At 40.1% G+C, this 24,657-nt stretch overlaps 1 protein-coding gene across 1 annotated transcript; it reads left to right on the top strand.

The window, feature by feature from the left end:
* Window positions 1-525: 525 nt before the first annotated feature.
* On the top strand, window positions 526-23,920 carry LOC132774105 (calcium-activated chloride channel regulator 1-like). Its single transcript, XM_060773876.2, has 14 exons — window positions 526-758; window positions 3,707-3,847; window positions 4,007-4,157; window positions 5,494-5,602; window positions 6,325-6,493; window positions 8,251-8,472; window positions 11,871-12,095; window positions 14,795-14,972; window positions 15,100-15,206; window positions 16,693-16,923; window positions 17,153-17,423; window positions 19,888-20,052; window positions 21,086-21,325; window positions 21,974-23,920. The coding sequence occupies exons 1-14, from the start codon at window positions 588-590 to the stop codon at window positions 22,327-22,329; spliced, it is 2,736 nt and encodes a 911-aa protein (XP_060629859.2). The 5' UTR covers window positions 526-587; the 3' UTR covers window positions 22,330-23,920.
* Window positions 23,921-24,657: the final 737 nt, after the last annotated feature.

Here is a 24,657-nt window from a genome sequence, read left to right as displayed (position 1 = left end):
ACATGGAAGGGAGTTTGACAGCCATTATGGGACTCTTTTATGATCATATCTGATCTGAGCTGTCTATATGATTTGATTTTTCAAACGTTAGATGTAGTTTCTGACTTTTAAAAGACATAGTAATTTTACTGTATACAAAATGGACAAATCATTAAACAAAACATCTGGCAGAAAATGTCAGTCTGACTACATATATTGTTTACATTTCTTTTGTTCATCAGTCCTAGGAAATCAGAAGGTTCAAATTGTTGTGGTTCTTTTTGCTATTGCTTGGGAAAATCCCAAATGCTGCTCTAATTCGCTTATTTCGGGTAGTTCAGAAATGCATTGTTTGTATGGCAAGATTAGAGTATACAAATGCATGTTTGATTTATTTATGACCCTCTTTAAAGATTTCCTTGGCTTAATAACATGTTTACCTGCCAGAGCAATAACCCCTGTCACCATAAAACACACAGAGTGAAGGTGAGGTAGATTCTCTCTCTCTCTCTCTCTCTCTCTCTCTCTCTCTCTCTCTCTTTCAGTATGTGTGTGTGTGTGCAATTGCATAAATAGCCCTCTGTGCTATTATTTCTGCCAAGGTGAGAATGGCAGAAGGAAAGATGCAGCTAAATCAATGGCAACTTGTAACGGTTGTGCTGCTACTGCATGGGGTGGAGGGGACCCAGGTAAAGCTCAACAATGGTGGGTTTGAAGACATTGTCCTTGCAATTAACCCTGGATTATTGGAAAACACCAAAATGATTGAGAATATAAAGGTAAGATTGCTAAATGCTTTTCCTATCCAAGTTGAGTTTCCTGAAGTGTCCAGAAGTGTTCCCCATTTTAAATTGTTTTCAGAGTTTGGAAAACTTGCATGTATATTGATGAGATACCGGAAAGATTGGACCCCAATCTAAACATGAAATTCATTTATATTTCATATGCACTTCATACACATCTCCTAAAGATAATTTTATGCACAATATTTTAAAAATAATTTTGTCCATGAAACAAAGACCACCAGAAAGCAAAGTTTTGACTAAATCAACTACCCATGCAGACAATTTTGAAATATTTTGGGTTTTGGAATTTTGAACAAGGGAAGTTCAATCTGTGTTAATGTAGCAATTTAGTTATAATTAAATTATAATATCCTAGAAGAAAAATTAGGCATTCTGTAACCATATATGCCCTCTTTAGTGGGACACTGGAAATCCTCTACTAAAAAGAAGTACCTAAACAGCTTTTCCCTTATTTTCAAAGAAATTGACTATAGGTCCGCCTGCCTCCAGGATTCTGTTGTTCATTCCCGCTCCCCTTTTTATTTTTCTTCTGTTGTTTATGTATCTAACATTCATTCCATGGTGTTAGAAACATAATGAAATAAACAACAGAAGAAAAATAACAAGGGGAGAGAGAAATCCAGTTCGAATCCGGGAAAAGCGGATTGAGCTCCCTCTGTCAGCTCCAGCTCCCCATGTGGGGATGTGAGAGAAGCCTCCCACAAGGGAAGGCAATGTCCTTGCAGACAGCCAATTCTCTCACACCATAAGCGACTTGCAGTTTCTTAAGTTGCTCCTGAAAAAAATTCCATTGTGCATCAAAACGACTGGTGTTCATATTTTATTTGGGGGTTAGGGAAGGGGTCCTATCTCCTTATGATTTTAGTACTAAAGTTTATTTTGATTTCTGTAAACTTGAGCCAGCTCAAAATGAAACAGCAACAGAATCAAGATCATATCAAATCCGAAGAGACTGAGGACCTCATCATACACATGAACCCTACACCTGTTTCACCAGCAATTGCCAGCGAAATGGCAGGCATGTGGGGTGCCTTGCAGTACCCCACACACACTCGCTCTCCTTCCCCAATCACATGTGAGGAATGGGACAAGGCACATTGCCTCCCTGTCCCCATCAGATGCAGGAAAGGACAACAACACACATTGCTGCATTGCCCTTTCATCATCAGATGGGGAAAAGGGTTAACAATGTGGGTAGCAATGTTCGAGCTACTTGAAAAACAATTTACCTCTCACCATTGGCAGGGAAGCATCTTGTGGCATTTCCTCACCAATAATAATAATAATAATAATAATAATAATAATAATAATAATCTTTATTTATATTCCGCTCTATCTCCCCAAAGAGACTCAGGGTGGATTCCAAACATAAAAGGCAAACATCCAATGCCCGAATACAACAACAATACATCATACTAACAAAATTTATACATGTAAATATGAATTATAACTTAACAAACTAAAATTAAATAAAAAGCACAGCCTGTTATAACAGACATAAGACCATAAATGTGGTGAGGCAAAGCCAGTTTTATGTGATGGCGCTTGGCAGGTCTCGTCCCCAAAGAGTAGCAAGGAGCCAAAAAACCCATGTGTGATAAGGTGGTAAAATGAGAGATTAAGGACCCCTCAGTTAAAACAAAGACATTTATATATTTGTTTGTTTAATAAATATGCAGTCTTTCTCCCAGCACAGGAACTATTGTGGCTAACAAAAAAAATGCCCCCCCCCCCAAAAAAGATTAAACAATTAAATTAAGCATCACAATAATATATCATTAAATTGATTAAGAGCAAAAAAGTTGTTTAAAGACACAACATTAAATGATCAAAAATAGATAGTCTTCCTGTAATCAACTAATATTGAACTAATTTGAATGAAAAGGACTTTGCCTCCTAGCAAAAGGAGAGCAAATATGGGATCAGCTTAGCCTCCCAGGGAAAGGAATTCCATAGATTGGAAAATAATCACCAAGAAGCCTTTCTCCTTTGTCCTCCACATGCGTGCCTATGATCATTGGACCTCGTCACATGAGGCTTGGGCTTCATCCTAGGAAGGAGCCCAGGATAGAGCCCACTGGAGTCCAATACATAGGGCCACTTCTGGCGGGGCTCTGTCCTGGAAGCATCTTAGGACTGAGCCCAGCAAACACAGACTTTCCATGTTCTCATTACTTAGAATAAGGCCAGCACATGCGGACAGGAAGGGAGGGGGAGCTGGGTGGTAACGCTTTCCCCCATGTGATGGGGAAAGGGGTGATGTGGGTGATGCAGGGAATGAGACTATGATTTCCCTGCTGCCCCACAGATTCATCACGCTGCCAAATGAATTCCCCCTTTGTGCTCATGTTTGTGACCTCCATGTGACAAGGTCCTATAACGGGACCAAGATAAAGCTTTCCCATGAAAATCTCAAAACTTAGGCAGACTTAAATATAGAGAATTATTTTTAGATAATCTAACCACAGGCTGTATAGGGTTTTATAGATCTTGGACATTTAAAAAAAAACAATTTAAGTCCATATGTATGTGCATTTGTCAGAAATATTTCTGTGTTTTTGCAAACTCTAGCACTGGGTTGCTCGGTGCAGTTTTCACCAATAGAGCTGGTCACTTCCAGCTCTAAATTCTTTTGCAAGAGAGGACATAGAAGAATTTAGTATGTGAGTGTACTTGTGTGTGTTTGTGTGCAAAAGGCAATTTCTTTAAGTGATAAGTCAGTCAGGAACAGATACTCCAACTTTTTCACTTACACACAAATGCTTTAAAGGCAGCATGCAGGATTTCCAGCCAAACAAAAGATGGAAGGGGGAAATTATCTACCCTTCCATAAATGTGAAACACAAATCCAAGCTACACACCTACCTGAACACATATCTAAAACCCATAATTTGTGTTTTCTTTTATTTTTTTCCTGTTAGGATATGATTGAAGAGGCTTCTTCTTACCTCTTCAATGCTACGAAGCAAAGATTCTATTTCAAGCGTGTCAGTGTTGTCATTCCTATAACATGGACACCCAAACCTGAATACCAAAGAGTAACCAAAGAATCCTATGAAAAAGTGAGTGTAATGCACTGGTGCTATTTTTAAAAGTGTGGCTGTTTCCAGAGGTACTTAACTAAATATTTCACAATCTGTTGTGGTCCGGCAAATCAGTTTAACCTCAAAGATACATGTCATTTCTGGGTGATCTTGAAAACATCTCCCATTTTATTTTAGGCTGATGTGATTGTGGCAGAGCCTTTTGTGAAATATGGCGATGAACCCTACACTTTGCAGTATGGCGGATGTGGGGAAAAGGGACGGTACATTCACTTCACACCTAAATTCCTGACAAGTGACAATTTGCTCAGTGTTTATGGACCACGAGGTAATACCTCTTATTCAAATATCTACTTAAGGTTTTGAATGCAACTTTAATTTGAGGTAAGGAAAAGCTGAGAAACTATTAATGGCTTGATTTTATCCAGTACTCTCTCTGAAATGTCCTAAAGGAATGGATAATGTTTCCATATTATGTCAATTAGTACTTTTTAAAGCCACAACAGAAATTTTGCATACTCATGACTGGCTGTCATGAGACAAACTGGTCTCAGATGGCTGGTCCTGGGAAATGACAGCAAGGAGGAAGAGCTGCACCTATACCCTTTTTGCACTTGCTAAGCCAATCCATTCATCATCTATATATACGGAAAGCACAGTGGATGCCATTTTCTTTCAGTGCAAGTGGAAATGTGTCTTCGTTTGACCTTGACCAGGGTGAAAGTCTAATGGATTCATCATGTATCACTAACAATATTATTTGCTTTTCTTGGCTGTATCCAAGTTAATTTTCAAAGATACAATAGAGTCCCGCTTATCCAACATAAATGGGCTGGCAGAACATTGGATAAGCAAAAATGTTGAATAATAAGAAGGGATTAAGGAAAAGCCTATGAGGCATCAAATTACGCTATCATTTTACAAATTGAGCACCAAAACATCATGTTTTACAACAAACCGACAGAAAAAGCAGTTCAATACATGGTAACATTGTGTAGTTGTGTAGCTGGAGGGAAGGATAGTAGAGGCAAAGATGAAGTACTTTGGTCACATCATGAGAAAAAAAGGAAAGTTTAGAGAAGAAAATTATGCTGGGGAAAATGGAAGGAAAGAGGAAGAGGGACCGACCAAGGGCAAGATGGATGGATGGCATCCTTGAAGTGACTGGATTGACCTTGAAGGAGCTGGGGGTGGTGACGGCCAACAAGGAGCTCTGATGTGGGCTGGTCAATGAGGTCACGAAGAGTCAGAAATGACTGAACGAATGAACAACAACAACAAATGTTGTGTAGTAATTACTGTATTTACGAATTTAGCACCAAAACATCACAATGTATTGAAACAGTTGTGGATCTGGCTGGGAAGCAGACTGTGTTGGATAATACAGAATGTTGGATGAGCGAAGGTTGGATAAGTGAGACTCTACTGTATCTACCGATCAAAGTGTAGCTCCATCTTCCAAAATGACATAAGCAGAGCCAACTGTCCACGGCTTAGGAAAGAAGTCTTTGTTCTCAAAGATTAACTGCTTCTTAAAAGATATGTATTCTGATGTGCTGATACAGCACATCCATCTATTACATTGATGTGATGCTGTAGATTTAAATTGTGGTGGTAGAGTTGTGGTTTTTCTTTTCTTTTCTTCTTTTTTCTTTTTTTCACAGGCAGAGTCTTTGTTCATGAATGGGCTCATCTCAGATGGGGTGTCTTTGATGAATACAACTATGATGCACCTTTCTATTCAGTTGGCAAAAATGAGGCAGAAGCAACAAGGTATAAGCCTAACGGTGTATCTTCAAATGAAACAATAGTTTTTCAGGAGATATTTGCTGAGGCATGTTAATTTGGGTGTGGTGTAAAAAAAGCGGCCAGGGGAGTAACCATTAATTTAGTATGGAAATTAATTTAGTATGACTATGTTTTGACACAATGAGTAATTTTGCTACTTCTGTGTAATTTGGCTACATCTGTAGTTTCATGGTTTGGAATAAAACAGGACATTGAATGTGCCAGAAATAGAATAAATTGGTGTCCATGTCAGAAAAATGTCATTACAGGAACAAAGTTGACACTATGATGAGTGTATGTAGAATGAAGTAGCACCTAATTTGCATGCCAAAAAACAAACAAACCCTGATTTCAAGAATAAACCTCCACATAACTTCTAACTGTTAACTCACAATTCTGTGATTTAGCATTATTGGAGAGTTTGGGAACAAGGGTTTGGGTTGTTGTAGGTTTTTCAGGCTGTATGGCCATCTTCTAGAAGCATTCTCTCCTGATGTTTCGCCTGCATCTATGGCAGGCATCCTCAGAGGTTGGATAAACATAATCCATATTCTTGCACTCATATGATTAACCGTTTGTTACTAATGTCTCACCTCTTCTTTGAAACTATATTTTTTAGCCAAAGCAATACAGCACTAAGTAATATCAAGAGCATCGTAATGTTTTGATCTTTCACTGCCTAATTATTTGTCTCTAATGCATTTTAGATGTTCATCTGATTTCACTGGTAAATATATTTTTCGGACTAATGAAGGACAAATCAGAACATGCAAAATTGAAGACCGTACTCCTCTTTTTGAGGCTGGATGTGAATTTATTCCAGAGAAAACACAAACTACTCCAGCATCGATAATGTACATGCCGGGTCTCAATTCAGTAAGTAGGATAAATATCCCATGAAAGCTACTGGATTTATTTAGCTCAGTATCACTTCACAAGAATACAAAAGAGTTGTTATTTGCCCCCAAGTTAAATATATTTCTAGGCAAGTTTAGTTTGTATTTCTGCAAATTGTTCCATTTGGCTTTGAGACTATGGACTTCATCAGAGCGCTGAGAGGGGAGCTGGGGAAAGCGGGGAGAAGTGTTGGGAAGAGTGGGGACTTGTCTTATCCCTGGCAAGTTCCACCCTCAGGGATGGCCAGTCATCTCGTATCCCTTCCACATCTTCTCCCTGCTTTCTGGAATCAGGAGTTGGGTAACACCTGACTCTTGAAAACAAAGTCTTCCGTCCGATTTTGCGCACTGACAAGATGGATATCCACAGGCAGCCACCCACATGGGATGGCCTCAATGGGACTCTGTTTTGCCAGTGTGCGAAAACAGAAAGAAAACAGAGGAAAACTTCTATGTGATGAAGTCTTTTGTCTCCAAGTGCATTGCGATGAAGTGATGGGAAGGTGGAGAATGGGAAGTGGATTTAGCACAGTGGCGACTCTAGTTCCTAATTCAAGGAAAAGTCTTAGCAATCTCTATTAACTGTACTTTAGGGGAGGAATGGTAGGAGGCCACTCAACTAAATATATATCTTCAGCCTCTTGCATGTATGTGCTCTTTTGCTGGATTGAACCTGTAACAGCAGATCTTAGCCTGCCTAACTGTACAGGTTTGCTGCCAGCTACTGTTGCCTCCCCACCCAATGCCCCACAACACAGTCTGTAAATGTAGTACTCTTCTGATCATTCAGGCCTCCAGCTGTTCTCTTCAGTGCAGCTGTTTTTCAGCTCTGATTCTTAAGAGGCTCCAACACATTAATCATTTTTTTGTGTGAGGAAAATGGATCAAAGGTTTCCATTCCTCCTGTTTTGTATTCCTAGTATTAGTCCGTGGGTCTTCCAAAAATTCAGTTTTCCAATCTCTGTTCAGATTTGCATTCTGAAACATATCAGATGATGTCTGAATTGAGATCTGAACCTAAACATGTGTGTTTGTGTGAATCTGAGGGGGGAAAGCTTGCATAGACTTATGAAATCATTCCAAAGCTAATAATCATAATCATAATCATTCATTCATGTGTTCCTTCTCTCACTTCTTAGGGCCCATCCACATAGCCATATAATCCAGAATATCAAGGCAGAAAATCTCACAATATCTGCTTTGAACTGGGTTGTCTGAGTCCACACTGCCATATATTCCAGTTCAAATCAGAACTTGTGAGATTTTATCCAGCTGTTTGGAAGGGGGCTCAGATGATTGCTTCATTTCCTTCTTTCCCATCCCTATCTATTCCCTTCCAAATCTGTCCTTTTCATTCTCAATATCAACTCCATTCTTTGACATTTAAAAGCAGAGGTGGAGAGCTGTGGAAGAATGGGGAGCCACATTAGCCCCCAAGAAACCTTGGAGGACTGTACCTACTACCAAAAAGCCAGTTTTGGCTCATTTCAGGTCTATATAGGAAATGAGGGGTATTCCTGGGCTTCTAGACAGCACTTTTGGAATATTTTCAGGCACAATAGGGTGGGTTTTTCTCAATATTTGGTTTTAATCCCTAAGAGTCCAGAAGGGATCCAAACATACAGAAGTTTCCTCAGAAAACCCCAAAGTTTGTTTTTGTGCCATCATTTATAAGATAGGTATGGCCGTATCCAAGGGAGTTGCAATCCTGACTTGCTTTTCTTATTTTTTATTTAGGTTACTCAGTTCTGTGATGAGAGCAACCATAACATAAAGGCCCCAAATATGCAGAACAAAATGTGCAACCACAGAAGTACCTGGGAAGTCATTATGGCCTCAGCAGACTTTGCCAGTTCATCTCCAAGAAGTGCTCCTCCACCACGCCCCATTATCTCCTTGCTACAAACACGGGACAGAGTTGTGTGTCTTGTGCTTGATATTTCTGGGAGTATGAATGGGGTAAGCCCATCCTTCCCTCCACTTCTAGAAGACATATTTCTGTAAGGTTAGATGTTTGCACAATGCTAGAATTAAGCTAAGCAAAGCAACAAGAGTCAATGTTCTGTAATTCCACTGGATCAATTGAAACTGTTCTAGTGGTGGATACTGCTGATGTGGACATGCAGGCTTTCTTGATCCCTGCCCATCTTGACCGGCATGTCAAGATGGGCATGTATCTCCCAGGGAAGGGAATTTTTCATCCTGCTTAGCATAGCATGTCTCCTTTGAATGAATGAATGAATGAATGAATGAATGAATGAATGAATGAATGAATGCCTGGAGGTGGTAATAGACTTGATGAAGGAAAACAAAGTGGAACTGAATCAAGCTAAGACAGAGGTGCTTGCCATTAAGGTATTTACCTAGGGTTGAAGATGTGTCAACCAGTTCTGCTTTCATTTCTCCTGAAAGACTTGGGAGTGCTCCTGGATCCATCTCTCCAAATGTCAGCCCAGGTAGATGCAGTGATCAGGAGTATTTACTAGTTACTGCTGATATGCCAGATGCACCCCTTCCAAGAATCAAGCAACTTAAAGAAGGCAGTGTGTATGCGAGTAACCCCAAGATTGGACTTCTGCAATGTGATTACGTTGGGCTACCTCTGTACCAAGTTTGGCAATGTCCGTTAGTTCAAAACATGGCAGCCAGATTAGTTACAGGAAATGAGAACATTACCTATACTAAAGCCACTCCACCAGTTGCCAATTAGGTTCTGGGCAAAGTACAAAGTGTTGGTTTTGATCTTTAAAGCCCTACATAATTGGGTCCAGGTAACTTACAGGATCACTTTCTGTACAATCTGCCCCAAACACCGAGTTCCTCTGATGGGCGGCTGTTCCATACAGTCAGAACCCAACTGGCAATCATCTTCCAGAGGACGTTTTCATCCACTGCTCCAGACTATGGAATGACTTGCTGGAAGAGATCTAATAGCTAAATGAGCTGTAGGGATTTAATGCACATTTGAAGACCTACCTCTTCCAGCAGGTCTACCCAGTTAGTTTTTAACTATGAATTTTCAATTTACATTCTATTTGTCTATGGCATTTTAATCTTTGTCCCATGTATTTTAATATGTGCATTTTATAGAACTACTAGCTGTGCCCTGCCACGCGTTGCTGTGGCCTTTAGTAAGAGTTTTGAAGTCTCTGCCTGGCCTCTCTTTCTTCCTTCCCTCGCTCTCTTTCCCTCTTTCTCTCTCTCTTTCTCTCTCTGGCATCCCTCCTTCCTCCCCCTTCTTTATGCTTGTGTGTAAACTTGAGTATTTTCTGTTGGTCATGGGGGTTCAGTGTGGCATGTTTGCCCCAATTCTGTCGTTGGTGAGGTTCAGGATGCTCTTTGAGTGTTGGTGAACTGTGAATCCCAGTGACTACAACTCCCAAATGTCTAGGTCTATTTCCCTCAATCTCCATCTGTGTTCATATTTGGGCATATTGAATGCTTATGCCAAGTTAGGTCCGGATCCATCGTTTGAGTCCACAGTGCTGTCTGGATGTAGGTGAACTAAAACTCCCATACTCAAGGTCAATGCCTTCCAAACCCCTCTTTCTTCTCCCCCTCTAAACCCCGCCCCCTCCAAGCTCCGCCCCTTCCCGCCCTATCCAAATCTATCCCTCCTCCCCTCTTTCTTCTCCCCCTCTAAACCCCGCCCCCTCCAAGCCCCAAGAAGGAAGAAGAGAAGACAGGAACGAAGAAAAGAAGGAAGAAAGAGAAAGGGAGGTAAACTCAACTTTCCTTTTCTTTCCTTTTCTTCTTCCTTCTTTCTCTTTCTTTCCTTCCTTCCCCCTTTTTGTTTAAAAATTTTCTGTTTAAAAGCTTCCAAGGAAAGAGCCTCCACCACACTCCAGGGCAGAGAGTTCCACTGCTGAACGGCTCTCACAGTCAGGAAGTTCTTCCTCATGTTCAGATGGAATCTCCTTTCTTGTAATTTGAAGCCATTGTTTCGCATCCTAGTCTCCAGGGAAGCAGAGAACAAGCTTGCTCCCTCCTCCCTGTGACTTCCCGTGGAAATGACTGATGGAAGGAAGAGGTCTGACCCTTCAAGTACCCTCTTCTTTCAAGTCCCATACAGGGATGGTTGGATTTTGTACTTGAAACAGAGAGGAGGGGAGATTTTTCTCTACTGGAGGAATCTCTTCTTTACATGTATTTTCTTTCAACTTGAAATCACAGCAAGCTATTAATGTATCCTGATTGGCCCACTGCTACTCTATGGCAACTGAAATGGAATGCCATCTGTTGGAAGATGAAAAGGAAATAGGTTTCACTGGGGCTACCATAGAATAAAAAAGCCAAATATCAACAAAATGGAAGGCACACCCACCCATTTTTTTTTTACTTCACTTGTGTAGTGCTTTTCTAATCCCAGTGGGGGACTCAAAGTGGTTTCCGACATAATTATGACAAAATGTAATGCCTCACATACGGAAACCTAACATAATGATAATAACATACAATTATCAATTAAATCATAAAAAACAACATCATTCATCATTAAAACATGGAATTAAAAATATATCAATATAAACATTAAAATCACACAATCCAACAATCATAGTCCAGGCTGTTCCAAATATCATATTTATTGCACACAATCCCTGATCATTCCTTGTATTGCTTACTGCCTAAAGGCTTGGTCCCATAGCCAAGTTTTTACTTTCCTTCTGAAGGCCAGGAAGGAGGGCGCTGATCTAATTTCATTGGGGAGGGAGTTCCATAGCTGAGAAGCCACCACTGAGAAGGCCCTGCCTCTCATCCCCACCAATTGCACTTGTGAGGGAGGTGGAACCGAGAGCAGGGCCTACCCAGATGATCTTAATGTCCAAGGTGGTTCATAGAGGGAGATATGTTGGGACAGATAAGCTGGGCCGGAACTGTTTAGGGCTTTATAGACTAAAGCCAGCACTTGAATTGTGCTTGGTAGCAGACTGGCAGCCAGTGGAGTTGGCGTAACAGGGGGTTGTATGCTCCCTGTACCCCGCTCCAATGAGTAATCTGGCTGCCGGCCGTTGGACCAACTGAAGCTTCCGAACAGTCTTCACAGGCAACCCCACATAGAACATAGACTACCATGGCCAAGAACATAGACTACCATGGCCAAGTCTGACTTCCCAAGGTATGGGCACAACTGTCACACAAGTTTTAGTTGTGCAAAATCTCCCCTGGTCACTGCTGAAACCTAGGGTTCCAGGCTCAGCAAGTCAGGGGTGGGATGGGGGGGGGGTGTATCTAAAATATATTTACATTTCTTTCCTAGTAAGGTCTGATTTCTCTTCAGATCATATAAATCTTTCATCTTTTACTGAGGCTTTCTTTGGAGTAAGCCCTGTTTTTAATTTTTTCCTTTTCTTGTATAGTTCGATCGCATTAATCGAATGAAGCAAGCTGCAGAACTGTTCCTCCTACAGATTATTGAAACAGGTTCCTGGGCTGGAATTGTTTTATTCAATAGTCAAGCATTTACAAAGACATTCTTGCAACAGATTACTGGTGATAGTGTTCGCCAAACTCTTTCAGCTTATCTGCCAACTGAAGCACGTGGAGGAACCAACATATGTTCTGGAATACGCGAGGGATTTCAGGTGAAAAACGTTCTCCAAATACCTTTATCCTTATGGTTTTTTTTACATGTATCTATTTATCCAATTGTTTTGCAGTCCACTGTTTGAAAATATAAATTGGTTTGCATGTATGTACCTTTTGGGGAAAGGGATGATAATTGGAAGAAGACTATACCAGCTCTATTTCTATTAAAGTCAACAGTCAAATTACCCAACTTGTAAGAGTGGATGAAAGGTGCAGTTACCAGAGACTGCCACTTGATGGCAGCAGTAGAAAGGGGGTTATCGGCTCAGAATTGATGTTGATATACTAGGGCCCTTCCAGACAGGCCCTATATCCAAGGATCTGATTCCAGGTTTTCTGTTTATCCCAGATTATCTTGAAGTGCAGACTCATATAATCCAGTTTAAAGCAGAAAACCTCAGCAGCCAGATTAATAACTGGGGTGACCTACAGGGAGCAGTCAACCCCCCTGTTTAAGGAGCTCCACTGGCTGCCATTAATTTTCCAGTCCCAATTCAAGGTGCAGGTTATCACCTATAAAGCCCTAAATGATTTGGGATTTGCCTACCTTTGTGACTGTATCTCCCACCATGAACCATCTCGGGCCCTCCGATCTTCTGGGGAGGCCCTTCTCTTATCCCTGGCAGTTTCTCAAGCTCGCCTAGTGAGTACAAGGGAGAGAGCCTTTTCCGAGGTGGCTCCCCGACTCTGGAACTCACTGCTTGGAGAAATCAGGAAAGTCTTCAAAAAGAACCTTAAAACCTGGCTCTTTCGCTATGTCTTTGATGAGGAGGTATATAATCCCACATGATTGCTCGACCTCAAAGCTTTGTCATTGGAGTATACATTCCCTCCCCCTCATGGGAAAACTCCTGCTAGAATAATATTGCCAGGAAGGAAGTTCCATAAGCAGGGGGCAATCACTAAGAAGGTCCTGTTTCTTGTCCCCGCCAAACACGCTTGTGATCGTGGCGGGACTGAGAGCAGGGCCTCCCCAGAAGATCTTAGTTTCTACAGTGGTTCGTAAAGGGAGATGCGTTTGAAGAGGTAAACTGGGCCGGGCCTTTTAGGGCTTTATAGACCAAAGCCAGCACTTTGAATTGTGCTCGGTAGCAAACAGGCAGCCAGTGGAGCTGACGCAACATGGGAGTTGTGTGCTCCCTGTATGCTGTCCCAGTTATTAACCTAGCTGCCTCTCACACCACTCTATTCTGCCATATTTATTTATTATTTATTTATTTACTGTATTTCTCAGCCTATCGGCGACTCAAAACAGTATACACAGTATCATAGAGCAATTTAAAAACATTACAATTACATAAACCACAACAGCAATAAAAACAATATCATTAGCGTCTCCTTATTCTCAAGCATTGTCCAGTTCCATCGGCAATCGTCCATTTCCTATATCATTTATCCATATCCGTTACTCTGTGTTTGAGAACGCTTGCTCAAACAGCCATGTTTTGACTTGCTTCCGAAATGTAAGGAGGGAGGGAGAAGATCTAATCTCTCTAAGGAGGGTGTTCCATAGCCGGGGGGCCACCGCTGAGAAGGCCCTGTCTCTTGTCCCCGCCAAACGTACCTGAGACGAAGGTGGGACCGAGAGCAACGCCTCCCTGGACGATCTCAAGGTCCTTGTTGGTTCTGTTTGAAAATCTATACCAGCCATTCTCAGTAGAGTAGCTGATGGTTGATGCTGTCTATCATGCAGTGACACATTTTCCCTTTAATAATGTAATTAACACACCCCCCCCCTGCATTTATGGTGCAATCACTGACTCCTGTATCCTTCCTCTCACTTCATGATCCATAATAGCAATAATAACACCATGATGACATAACTGAGCTCCATTCACGTCACATGCATTGATTTCCAATGTATCATTCAGGGAAGAAAATAGTTTGATAAATCCACAGAACTGATACAGGAAAAGGCAGGAATTGTGTATTAAAAGTTTTTAATGACTCTGCAATGCAACAATGTCTGGAGAGCAATGATTGAGGACCCTTCTACACAGCCATATAACCCAGAATATCAAGGCAAATAATCCACAATATCTGCTTTGCACTGGATTATATGAATCCACACTGCCATAAAATCCAGTTCAATGTGGATTTTCACAGCTGTGTGGAAGGGGCCTGAGACAAAAGTGGGACTAACACATCACTAGGGGCCCTTCCACACAGCCCTATATCCCAAAATATCAAGGTAGATTATCCCACAATATCTGCTTTGAACTGGGTTATTTGAGTCCATACTCAGATAATGTGGGATTTTCTGCCTTGATATTCTGGGATAGAGGACTGTGTGGAAGGGCCCTAAGATGCTAAAATGCCATGGTATCATAACATCCTTTATATTTGAAATGTCAGTGCTGTTAAAGGTCTGGAATGCCAGAACAGAGTTGAAGCCAGAACATAGTTCCAAATTTGATATTCATAAAAGCAAGAAAATACTATAGCTATAGCAAATGTAATGAAGGGAAATTTAGCACAAAGAAGCAAAATGCTATCTTAGAGCCATTTCTATGGTCTCTAATGACACTGTATGAGATCGTCAAAAACTTGAAAAATGTTGCCACAACATGCCACCAAGCACATTTTAAGGAATAAATGGTGCATTTTCATTGTATGGACATTTTATGTCTTCTGGGGTTCAGAAGAGATTTTTTTTTAAATCTCATACAGCTGGTAAAATTTTGTCTTTATTTAGGTATTTTTACAAAAATATTCAAGTACAGAAGGCTGCGAAATTGTGCTCTTGACCGATGGAGAAGATTCAAGTGTAAGCTCTTGCTTTGCTGAAGTTCAAAGGAGTGGATCTATAATTCATACCATTGCTTTGGGGCCAAGTGCTGCAAAAGAACTAGAAATGCTGGCAGATATGACAGGTAAGGCCATAAGTGAATAACGGGTTTTACAAAATGTCTATGCCACATTTGCAGATTATGAATGAACTAGCAATAACTGTAATATAATTAATGTAAAATGGATAATATTTTATTTTACCTGTTTCAGGAGGTTTGACATTTTCTGCCACTGACAGTTTGGACTCCAATGGCCTCATAGATGCTTTCAGTGGGATTTCATCTGGAAGTGGAGATATCAGTCAACAATCTATTCAGGTCAGAATTTCAAGGATTTGGGAGACATAAAAGCTACATCTTAGTAATAGAATAGGTGCTTGACAAGCTTTTTAAAAGAAACATACACAGGGGAAGGAGAACTCTATGAGCAATTTGGTGGAGCAGGGAAGGAAAAATTCAAACTGTTGTTGATGTTCAAAAATGTCAAAATTTACTAATCCAGGTTCAGTGATATATGACCTGTTTATTTTTCACTCATCAGGCAAACAGGAAATTTGTGGAGAGGAATCACTGGAAAAGGGACAATAATTGAATCCTCTCCTCACAGCATCACAGTCCCAATTTCAGTTGCTGATTTTTCCTAAAATCTAAATGTAAAAGTTCTTGTTTGAATCTCATCCAGTGTAGCACGATCACATTTTCCAAAATCAATAATAAAAATGAAACATGTGGTTGATTTATGCAGAAAATAGGAAATAGATTTTTTTCTGCTTAGAAGATATTTCTGCACAGAAATATTTTCTTCTATACAGAAAAATCTGTTTTCTGTACAGAAAAAGCAAATATAGTTCAAACAACTTTTTGTATGGCCAGACTAGTGTTTACAGGTTGAGACCATATAAAGATTAAAATGGAACCAAAATATTTCCTTCTGGGAAGCCTAGACATAGAAAATGAAAAAAATAAATAAAGAGATATTGTTCAACTATTTAGTAGCAGTGGTAAGGATAGTCTTTGCTAGAAATTGGAGATCTAAATAATAACCCTCGATCGACTAATAGATTCTGAAAATAATGGAAATTATGAATATGGACAGACTGATGTATTTGACAACAATAAACCAAGGAAGACCAAAAACCAAACAGACTGGCAACTGATTAAGGGCTATATGAAAGGTGAAAAGATGAAATTAATGATATAAACAGGAGAGAAGATATAAGAAAAAGTAGTTTATAGAGAAAGGGGACTCAAGGAAGAGGCGTTATTAAGATTTATACAACGCCATGAAGTAGACAGAATAGACATACACACACATACACACACACTCTCTCTTTTTTCTCTTACTTTTTCTTTCTTTCTTTTTCTTTGTTTCTTTTTTATTTCTTTTCCAAGTTTGCGCTTTTCAATTGTTAATTCTTTTTATATAGATATCTATATAGATATCTAAAAGGTTTTTTTCATATCATAAATATTTTATTTGTGTATTATCAATAAAAATCATTTTTAAAAATGCTTGAGACCAGAAGTGTTTTGAATTTGGGATTTTTCCTTAAACTCTGGAATACTTTTATTTGCATATGTATATATGTGTGTGTGTGTATACACATACATAATGAGATATCATGGTGGTGGGACCCAAGCCTAAACACAAAATTTATGCATGTTTTATATATAACTTTATACCAGTTGTTCCCAAACTATATTCTGTGGAACAATAGTTCAGCACAAAAACTTTAAAATCTTTTTTAAACTATGCAATTTTACTTTTCTTGTAATCGGTATATACTAAATATTTTCCAAACAGCTTGAAAGTAAAGGACGACAACTAAGTCCCAATAGATGGATGTATGGAATTATATCCATTGACAAAACTGTGGGGAATGACACTTTCTTCGTAGTCACATGGAGTGAGAGCACAAATCCACCAAGAATTAGTTTGTCAGATCCCAAAGGAAAGTCCTACACTGTTGCAGACTTTGTAATCGATCACACCAACATCCGAACAGCTCGTCTCAAGATTCCTGGAACTGCAGAGGTAGAAGTGAAGCTTTCTTTCAGACTTATATATTCAATTCTAAGAATGTGCCTGCTTAAAAAAAAAACCACAACACATAGATGGATGGTTTAACTACAAGGATTACAACTGTTCTAATATAGGGTTGTGCCACTGCTGCTTAAATAGCACAACTGCTTCTACATTTAGGGAGAAACTATTTATTTCCAGAAGCTCTGTATGTGCTATTTTATATTTCTATATATTCCAGACAGGAGACTGGGTTTACAGAATTCTGAATACACACACAGCAGTGCAAGGGGTGTCCATAACAGTCACCACACGAGCAGCATCTGCAACTGTACCTCCAGTGGTGGTGAAGTCTTATCTGAACAGAGACAGCAACATGTATCCTAATCCAATAATCATTTATGCAGAAGTCAGCCAAGGGTTTTTGCCTGTGGTCGGTGCAAATGTCACAGCCACCATTGAATCTGCGCCAGGAAAATCTGTACAGCTCCAGCTCCTTGATGATGGCTCAGGTAAGTTAATTTTGAGATCATTTGTTATTTCATGGTTTAGAATTTCCTTGTGTGAATTAACAGAAGTTTTGTGGAGGAGGGGGGGATTGGATTGTTTTGCATATTCCATTAAGATGGCAATTGCTTATTCTTCTCCAAAATCAACCGCATGCAACCAATTCCACTGAAAGTACAAAAAAAATGTTTTTGACTGATCTGCATGATTTCATGCACAGTGCTCCTACAGACTCTTCCAGTCTTTTGAGACATGGAGCTAAAGCCAAGGGCCAAACTACATTAAAATAATGACATGTTTTACTCTTAAAGGAGACATTTTATTTTAGTCACCATACCAATCTGCACCCTCCCTTAAATTTAAGCTGCATCAAGACTGGTGGTTTTAGTATTTTGCTCCTAACAGATGTCTAACCTGGGTTGCATGGCAGGTTTGAAACTCTCTTGACAAACTAGGTTAATCTCTTCTTGTCTGGAGCAGGCTAAAGTCCCTCTTGCTCCACACCGTGAACTCAATCTTGCCCAACAATCCCCCTCCACTGATTTTGTGAAGCAAACATTTTTCATTCAAGGGTTACACAAGTGACAATTGTAATGTGCAGTTTAGCCCCAAGATATATTCCTTCCCAGATTACACCTGAGGATACATGCCTGCAATATATGTGACAAATGGGACATATGGAATGCCTGACTTGTTTAGTTGTTTAGATAAATAAAACCTATCTAAAGGTTTATAAACAGATGTCTGCTTTGATTGATTTGATCATATCCATCTATATAAATAAAAATGTAATGTTCGTTTATGGGATTAACATAACTCAAAAACCACTTGACGAATTGACACCAAATTTGGACACAAGACACCCATCAGGACAACAAGTGACTGTCACTCATAAAGACACTGAAAAACACAGCAGAAGAGACTTAAAAAGCCAAAAAACAAAAAAATTACATTACAATGCATGTGCAAAACCACATAAATATACACAAACACACATATATACACAAGTACACACACACACAAAACACAAAGAGACTGGGCCACAGCACACATGCGCAAAACCACATATATACACAAACACACATATATACACATATACACAAATATTGTTGTTGTTCATTCGTTCAGTCGTCTCAGACTCTTTGTGACCTCATGGACCAGCCCACGCCAGAGCTCCCTGTCGGCCGTCACCACCCCCAGCTCCTTTAAGGTCAGTCCAGTCACTTCAAGGATGCCATCCATCCATCTTGCCTTTGGTCAGCCCCTCTTCCTTTTACCTTCCACCTTCCCCAGCATAATTGTCTTCTCCAGGCTTTGCTGTCTCCTCATGATGTGGCCAAAGTACTTCAACTTTGTCTCTAGTATCCTTCCCTCCAATGAGCAGTCGGGCTTTATTTCCTGGAGGATGGACTGGTTGGATCTTCTCGCAGTCCAAGGCACTCTCAGCACTTTCCTCCAACACCACAGCTCAAAAGCATCTATCTTCCTTCGCTCAGCCTTCCCTAAGGTCCAGCTATCACATCCGTAGGTGACTACAGGGAATACCATGGCTTTGACTAGGCGGATCTTTGTTGCCAGTGTGAAGTCTCTACCCTTTACGATTTTATCGAGACTGGACATTGCTCTCCTCCCAAGAAGTAAGCGTCTTCTGATTTCCTGGCCACAGTCTGCATCTGCAGTAATCTTTGCACCTAGAAATACAAAGTCTGTCATGGCCTCCACATTTTCTGCCTCTATTTTCCAGTTGTCAATCATTCTTGTTGCCATAATCTTGGTTTTTTTTTTTACGTTTAGCTGCAACCCAGCTTTTGCGTTTTCTTCTTTCATCTTGATTAGAAGGCTCCTCAGCTCCTCCTCGCTTTCGGCCATCAGAGTGGTGTCATCTGCATATCTGAGGTTGTTAATGTTTCTTCCAGCAATTTTCACCCCAGCTTTGCATTCATCAAGCCCCGCACATCGCATGATGTATTCTGCATACAAGTTAAAAAGGTTGGGTGAGAGTATGCAGCCTTGCCGGACGCCTTTCCCAATCTTGAACCAGTCTGTTGTTCCGTGGTCAGTTCTGACTGTTGCTACTTGGTCCTTGTACAGATTCCTCAGGAGAGAGACAAGGTGGCTTGGGATGCCCATCCCACCAAGAACTTGCCACAATTTATTATGATCCACACAGTCAAAGGTTTTAGAATAGTCAATGAAGCAGAAATAGATGTTTTTCTGAAACTCCCTGCCTTTCTCCATTATCCAGCGGATATTGGCAATTTGGTCTCTCGTTCCTCTGCCTTTTCTATGCACATATATACACAAAAAAACACATATACACAAACTGGGCCACAGCAACATGTGGCAGGGGACAGCGAGTTTCCTATAAAAACAGGGATAGAAACTTTGGCGGGAACATTTCTTACATGTAGATGTTACCAACAACAAAATATTTGTTTTTGATAATAATTTCAACATTTATGTACTAAGGTTCTGACATTATGAAACACGATGGAATCTACTCAAGGTATTTCACATTTCCCCATGGTAATGGCAGACACAGCGTAAAGATCTATGTCCAAGGAAAAGACGAGACCGTCAGACGAGTTCGCAGGCAAAGCCAATCTCTCTATGTAACGGGTTATGCAGAAAATGGTAAGTATTAAACATGGGATTATTATTATTATTATTATTAACTTTATTTATACCCCGCAAAATCTCCCGAAGGACTCGATGCGGCTTACAAAGGCCGAGGCCGCCGACAACAACAACATACAATACACAGTAAAACTCATAAACAAATAATAAAACATCAAGCAAAACAATAGAACAGTAAAACAATGACACTGTGACACAATTAAAAGCCTAGGGGCCGGGCCAAATGTAATGGACAAAAATTAAAGGTGCTGAACCTGACAGGTAATATATAGAGGTATTTGGCGTTAGGTGCAATGTGCAGATAATCCTGAATCTCTAACAAAGTGCGTTTGGGACTTGAAGCCAGGAGTTTCCTATTCTGGGAAGGCACACTGGAACAGCCAGGTCTTCAGGCTCTTCCTAAAGACAGCCAATGTTGGGGCCTGTCTGATGTCCTTAGGGAGAGAGTCCCAGAGTTGGGGGGCCACTAAAGAGAAGGCCCTGTCCCTCGTCCCCACCAAATGCGCCTGCGACGCAGGTGGGATCGTGAGCAGGACCTCTCCAGATGATCGAAGGGATAGCATTACTTTCTAAGAAAAGTGCAAAATATTGGGGGTTTAAGAATTCTAAAATAATAATATCAATCCTATAGGGAATTACAGATTTCTGTCACCAGCTTGATGTGATGGGCCCCTTCTGGTGTGCAGAAGTATGATTGCAGAACTATGGAACTGTGAGCTGCCATAATTGTGAGGTGCATTACTAAAGATATTCAACCTGATATGTTTCCATGAACAACAATAATGCGACTGTAGTGGAGTAAGGGATTGGTGAGATCAGTTCCGATGGTAAAGGATGATGAAAAGTTAGAAGAATATGGCTTCCACCATATAAACAGTTCTATTATAAAGGGGACAAATGCAAGTTTTAATATGGGTAGATATTTGAGAGAACAAAGTGATTGAGGATCATGAACAAAAGAGAATAAATCACACAGATATGCAGAATAATGTCTAGCACACACTCTGATACAGGTATTTATTTTTCATAGGTGAGATAAAACTAAATCCACCAAGACCTCGCCCTAGTGAAGATGAAATCCAGGCAAATGTGGGAAATTTCAGTAGAACGGCATCAGGGGGTTCTTTTGTCATTACTGGTGTGCCTCCTGGAAATCCACCAGATGTCTTCCCTCCCTGTAAAATCACTGACCTTGAGGTAGAACTCAGTAAAGATAAGGAATTCCTTTTGTCCTGGACAGCGCCTGGGGATGATTATGATATGGGGAAAGGTAAGTGAAATTTTGCTGGTCATATTTAGGCTGCAGAAGAGAAGGCTGAGAGGAGACATGATAGCTATGTATAAATATGTGAGGGGAAGTCATTGGGAGGAGAGAGCAAGCTTGTTTTCTGCTGACCTGGAGACTAGGACACTGAACAATGGCTTCAAACTACAGGAAAGGAGATTCCATCTGAACATGAGGAAGAACTTCCTGACTGTGAGAGTTGTTCAGCAGTGGAACTCTCTGCCCTGGAGTGTGGTGGAGGCACCTTCGTTGGGGGATTTTAAGAGAGGTTGGATGGCCATCTGTTGGGGGTGCTTTGAATGTGATTTTCCTGCTTCTTGGCAGGGGGTTGGACTGGATGACCCACCAGATCTCTTCCAACTCTATGATTCTATGATTCTATGTTAGGGACAGCTTCTAGTTCATTGCTCATACAGTGAACAACAGCTGTGAAGAAGAATTGATCCAAATAACAAAATGATATGAGTTAATTTTGTCTTTCCATTATTCTTCTCCCAAACCCAGATTTTCTGGAAAACTATGGTTGCGGGAGGAGTAATTTTCTAATGAATTTTTCTATTAGTGTTCCTAGGTTTTCACATTTCTGAAACTCAGTATCTAATGCACACGTGTTGTCTACTCTTTATTTTGCAGCTGAAAGATATGAAATAAGAATGAGTGAAAACCTCTTGGAATTAAGAGATGCTACCTTCCATAATGCCACTTCTTTGAACACATCTGGTCTGATACCTGAACTTGCTGGGGTCAAGCAATCCTTTCTCTATAAGACAGAAAACCTTCAAAGAGAAAATGCCACCTCAATATACTTTGCCATCTGTGCCATTGATGAAAATGACAATGTTGGAGAAATATCTAACATAGCTGGAGCAGTTTTGCTTCCAGATATCACCAGTCCTAATAGTTCCTCTGACAAACATATGCCTCCCTGCATTGTCATTGCCACCTTAGTTCTGTTTCTAATACTGAAAACAATAATACTGGTACCATAACAGAGATCTGAGTTAAGTGTTACTGTAATTATTGGTTCTGTTTAAAGCACAGTAATTTATATTTTACCTGAAAAGAATGATGTTCTAAGACTGGAGTGTAATAACAAGAATAATCACACAATAATAATAATAACAACAACAACTACTACTAATACTTTATTTTTATACCCCGCCACCATCTCCCCTAGGTGACTCAGGGTGGCTTACAAAGGGACAAGCCCAAAAATTACAGATAAACACAGAGACACAGTTAAAATCAATCAACAAAAATACTAAAACGTAACAGTCATAAACGGTATCATAAAACAATATGGCTGAGATAAAGGTCATAGTTGAATTTAGGCTCATTGAGTGCAAATAATTCCTAAAAGGAACCAATGGAAAGTGCAGAAAATTGAATGAATGGGGACTAGGGAATACCATTGGTGAAAGTGTTAAGGTATCAATAAAGGCCTAAAATAAAGTGCAGAACTTAAGGTGGGGACAGGATGGTTCTTTGGTGAACTGCCTAATCAAAGGCACAATGGAACATCCAGGTTTTTAATGCCTTCCAAAAGGAGGCCTAAGTGGGAGCCTGTCTGATCTCCCTAGGGAGGGAATTCCAAAACCAGGGGGCTACCACTGAAAAGGCCCTCTACCTCATCCCCACCAACTACGCTTGGGACGGTGGCGGAAGAGAGAGCAGAGCCTCTCCAGATGATCTCAGGGTACACACTGGTTCGTAAGGGAAGATGCGATTGCGAAGATAGGCAGGTCCCAAACCATTTAGGGTTTTGTAGGTGATCACCTGCACCTTGAATTGGGACGGAAATTTATTGGAAGTCAGTGGAGTTATTTAAACAGGGGAGTTGACCGCTCCCTGTAACTAGCTCCCGTAAGCAGACAGGGCAGCCCCATGTAGAGTGCGCTGAAGTAATCCAACCCAGAGGTAACTAGGGCATGGACCATCATGGCCAAGTCAGACTTCACAAGGTACGGGCGCAACTGGCGCACAATGAACAATGCAGTATAACCTTCCTATCTGTGAGGATATCTTCCTGACACAAAATCACTGCAGGATCTTCAAGACTTCCACCAGAGAGTGTCTCCTGGGAAATTATGATTATGCTTCTTTGGCATATGAAGAATCTTTTTATTTAGATTGATGTCTATCTTCCTGACAGGCATTTGATGCTTTTCAGCTAACCAAATGGGGAGAACAGATGAAATAAAAAGTTGAGAAAGTTTCCACTTGGGTTGGTATATAAATATCACCACATTTCCACTTCCTCCCAGGTATTTAATTTTTAACATCTTTGTGGAAGATAAAGACCTGTGAGGTTTTATCTAAAATAATTGTGGTGTACTGTGCTTCTAGTTTTTTAATTCACAGGCCTGCAAGGAATTAAACATTTCACTTTTTCAATATTTTACTCAGTTTGGATTAAGAGCAGATGCTGATGTTCCAGTGTGACTTTTTTTACTGCTTTTGAACAGATTAATGTGTTCAGATTATCAAATTAAAGTGTTTTCAAAGTCTATTGGAAGACCTTTATGCCTTTCTTACTCTTTACATATTACAAAATAAAAACATAAAATCATTTTAAAAAAACCCTCTTTACATCATAGAGCAAATCTGTGGTTATTTTTTTGGATTTAGAACTCCAAATTCCTACAATACGAACATTTTTCAAAAGTTTTTATGACTACCAATTGTGTGCTTTGAATGTACTTTGATGGTGTGCTTTTACATAAAAATATTTGTTACTTGTTTTTTCACTTTTATAAGATTTGTAATGGAACTTTGTTTTATATTTTTATACCCCACCACCTGTTCTAGGACAAAGATGGGCTCTAAATAAAATAAAATAGACCAAAGAGATTGAAGAACATTTCTCTGTTGCTTGACTGGAAACATATTTTGAACTTGGACAGTTCGTTGCTGTGGTTAAGTCTTAATGTTGGGAGAAAAGTAGAATATAAATAAAATAATGGTAGCCGTGATTCTGTATCACCCACTTAGACATATAAGTACCTTTGTTATGTAGCCAAGTAGCATCTCCTGGCCCAACCCCTCCATTTCCATGTTACAGGTAGGAGCTGCTGTAAGCAACAGGGGACAGTTTTCCTATTGACCAGGACTTGGAAGATTGATGAGCCCCTCCTTTCCCGTTAAATAGTCAGAAGCAAAATACTGTCATCTTTCCATCACAGAGCTAGCTCACATTCAAAAAGGGATGGAAACATTAGTCGTCTGCTTCTTTGAGTCTCTTTTAAGAGAGAAGAAACAGGGTATAATTATAATGATGATAATTTTTTTCATGTTAGGAGTGACTTGAGAAACTGCAA

Source organism: Anolis sagrei, chromosome 4 (genome assembly GCF_037176765.1).
Source record: "Anolis sagrei isolate rAnoSag1 chromosome 4, rAnoSag1.mat, whole genome shotgun sequence".
Classification (NCBI taxonomy): domain Eukaryota; kingdom Metazoa; phylum Chordata; class Lepidosauria; order Squamata; family Dactyloidae; genus Anolis; species Anolis sagrei.
Note: the sequence above shows the minus strand (reverse complement) of the source record. Positions and strands in the feature narration are given on the sequence as shown.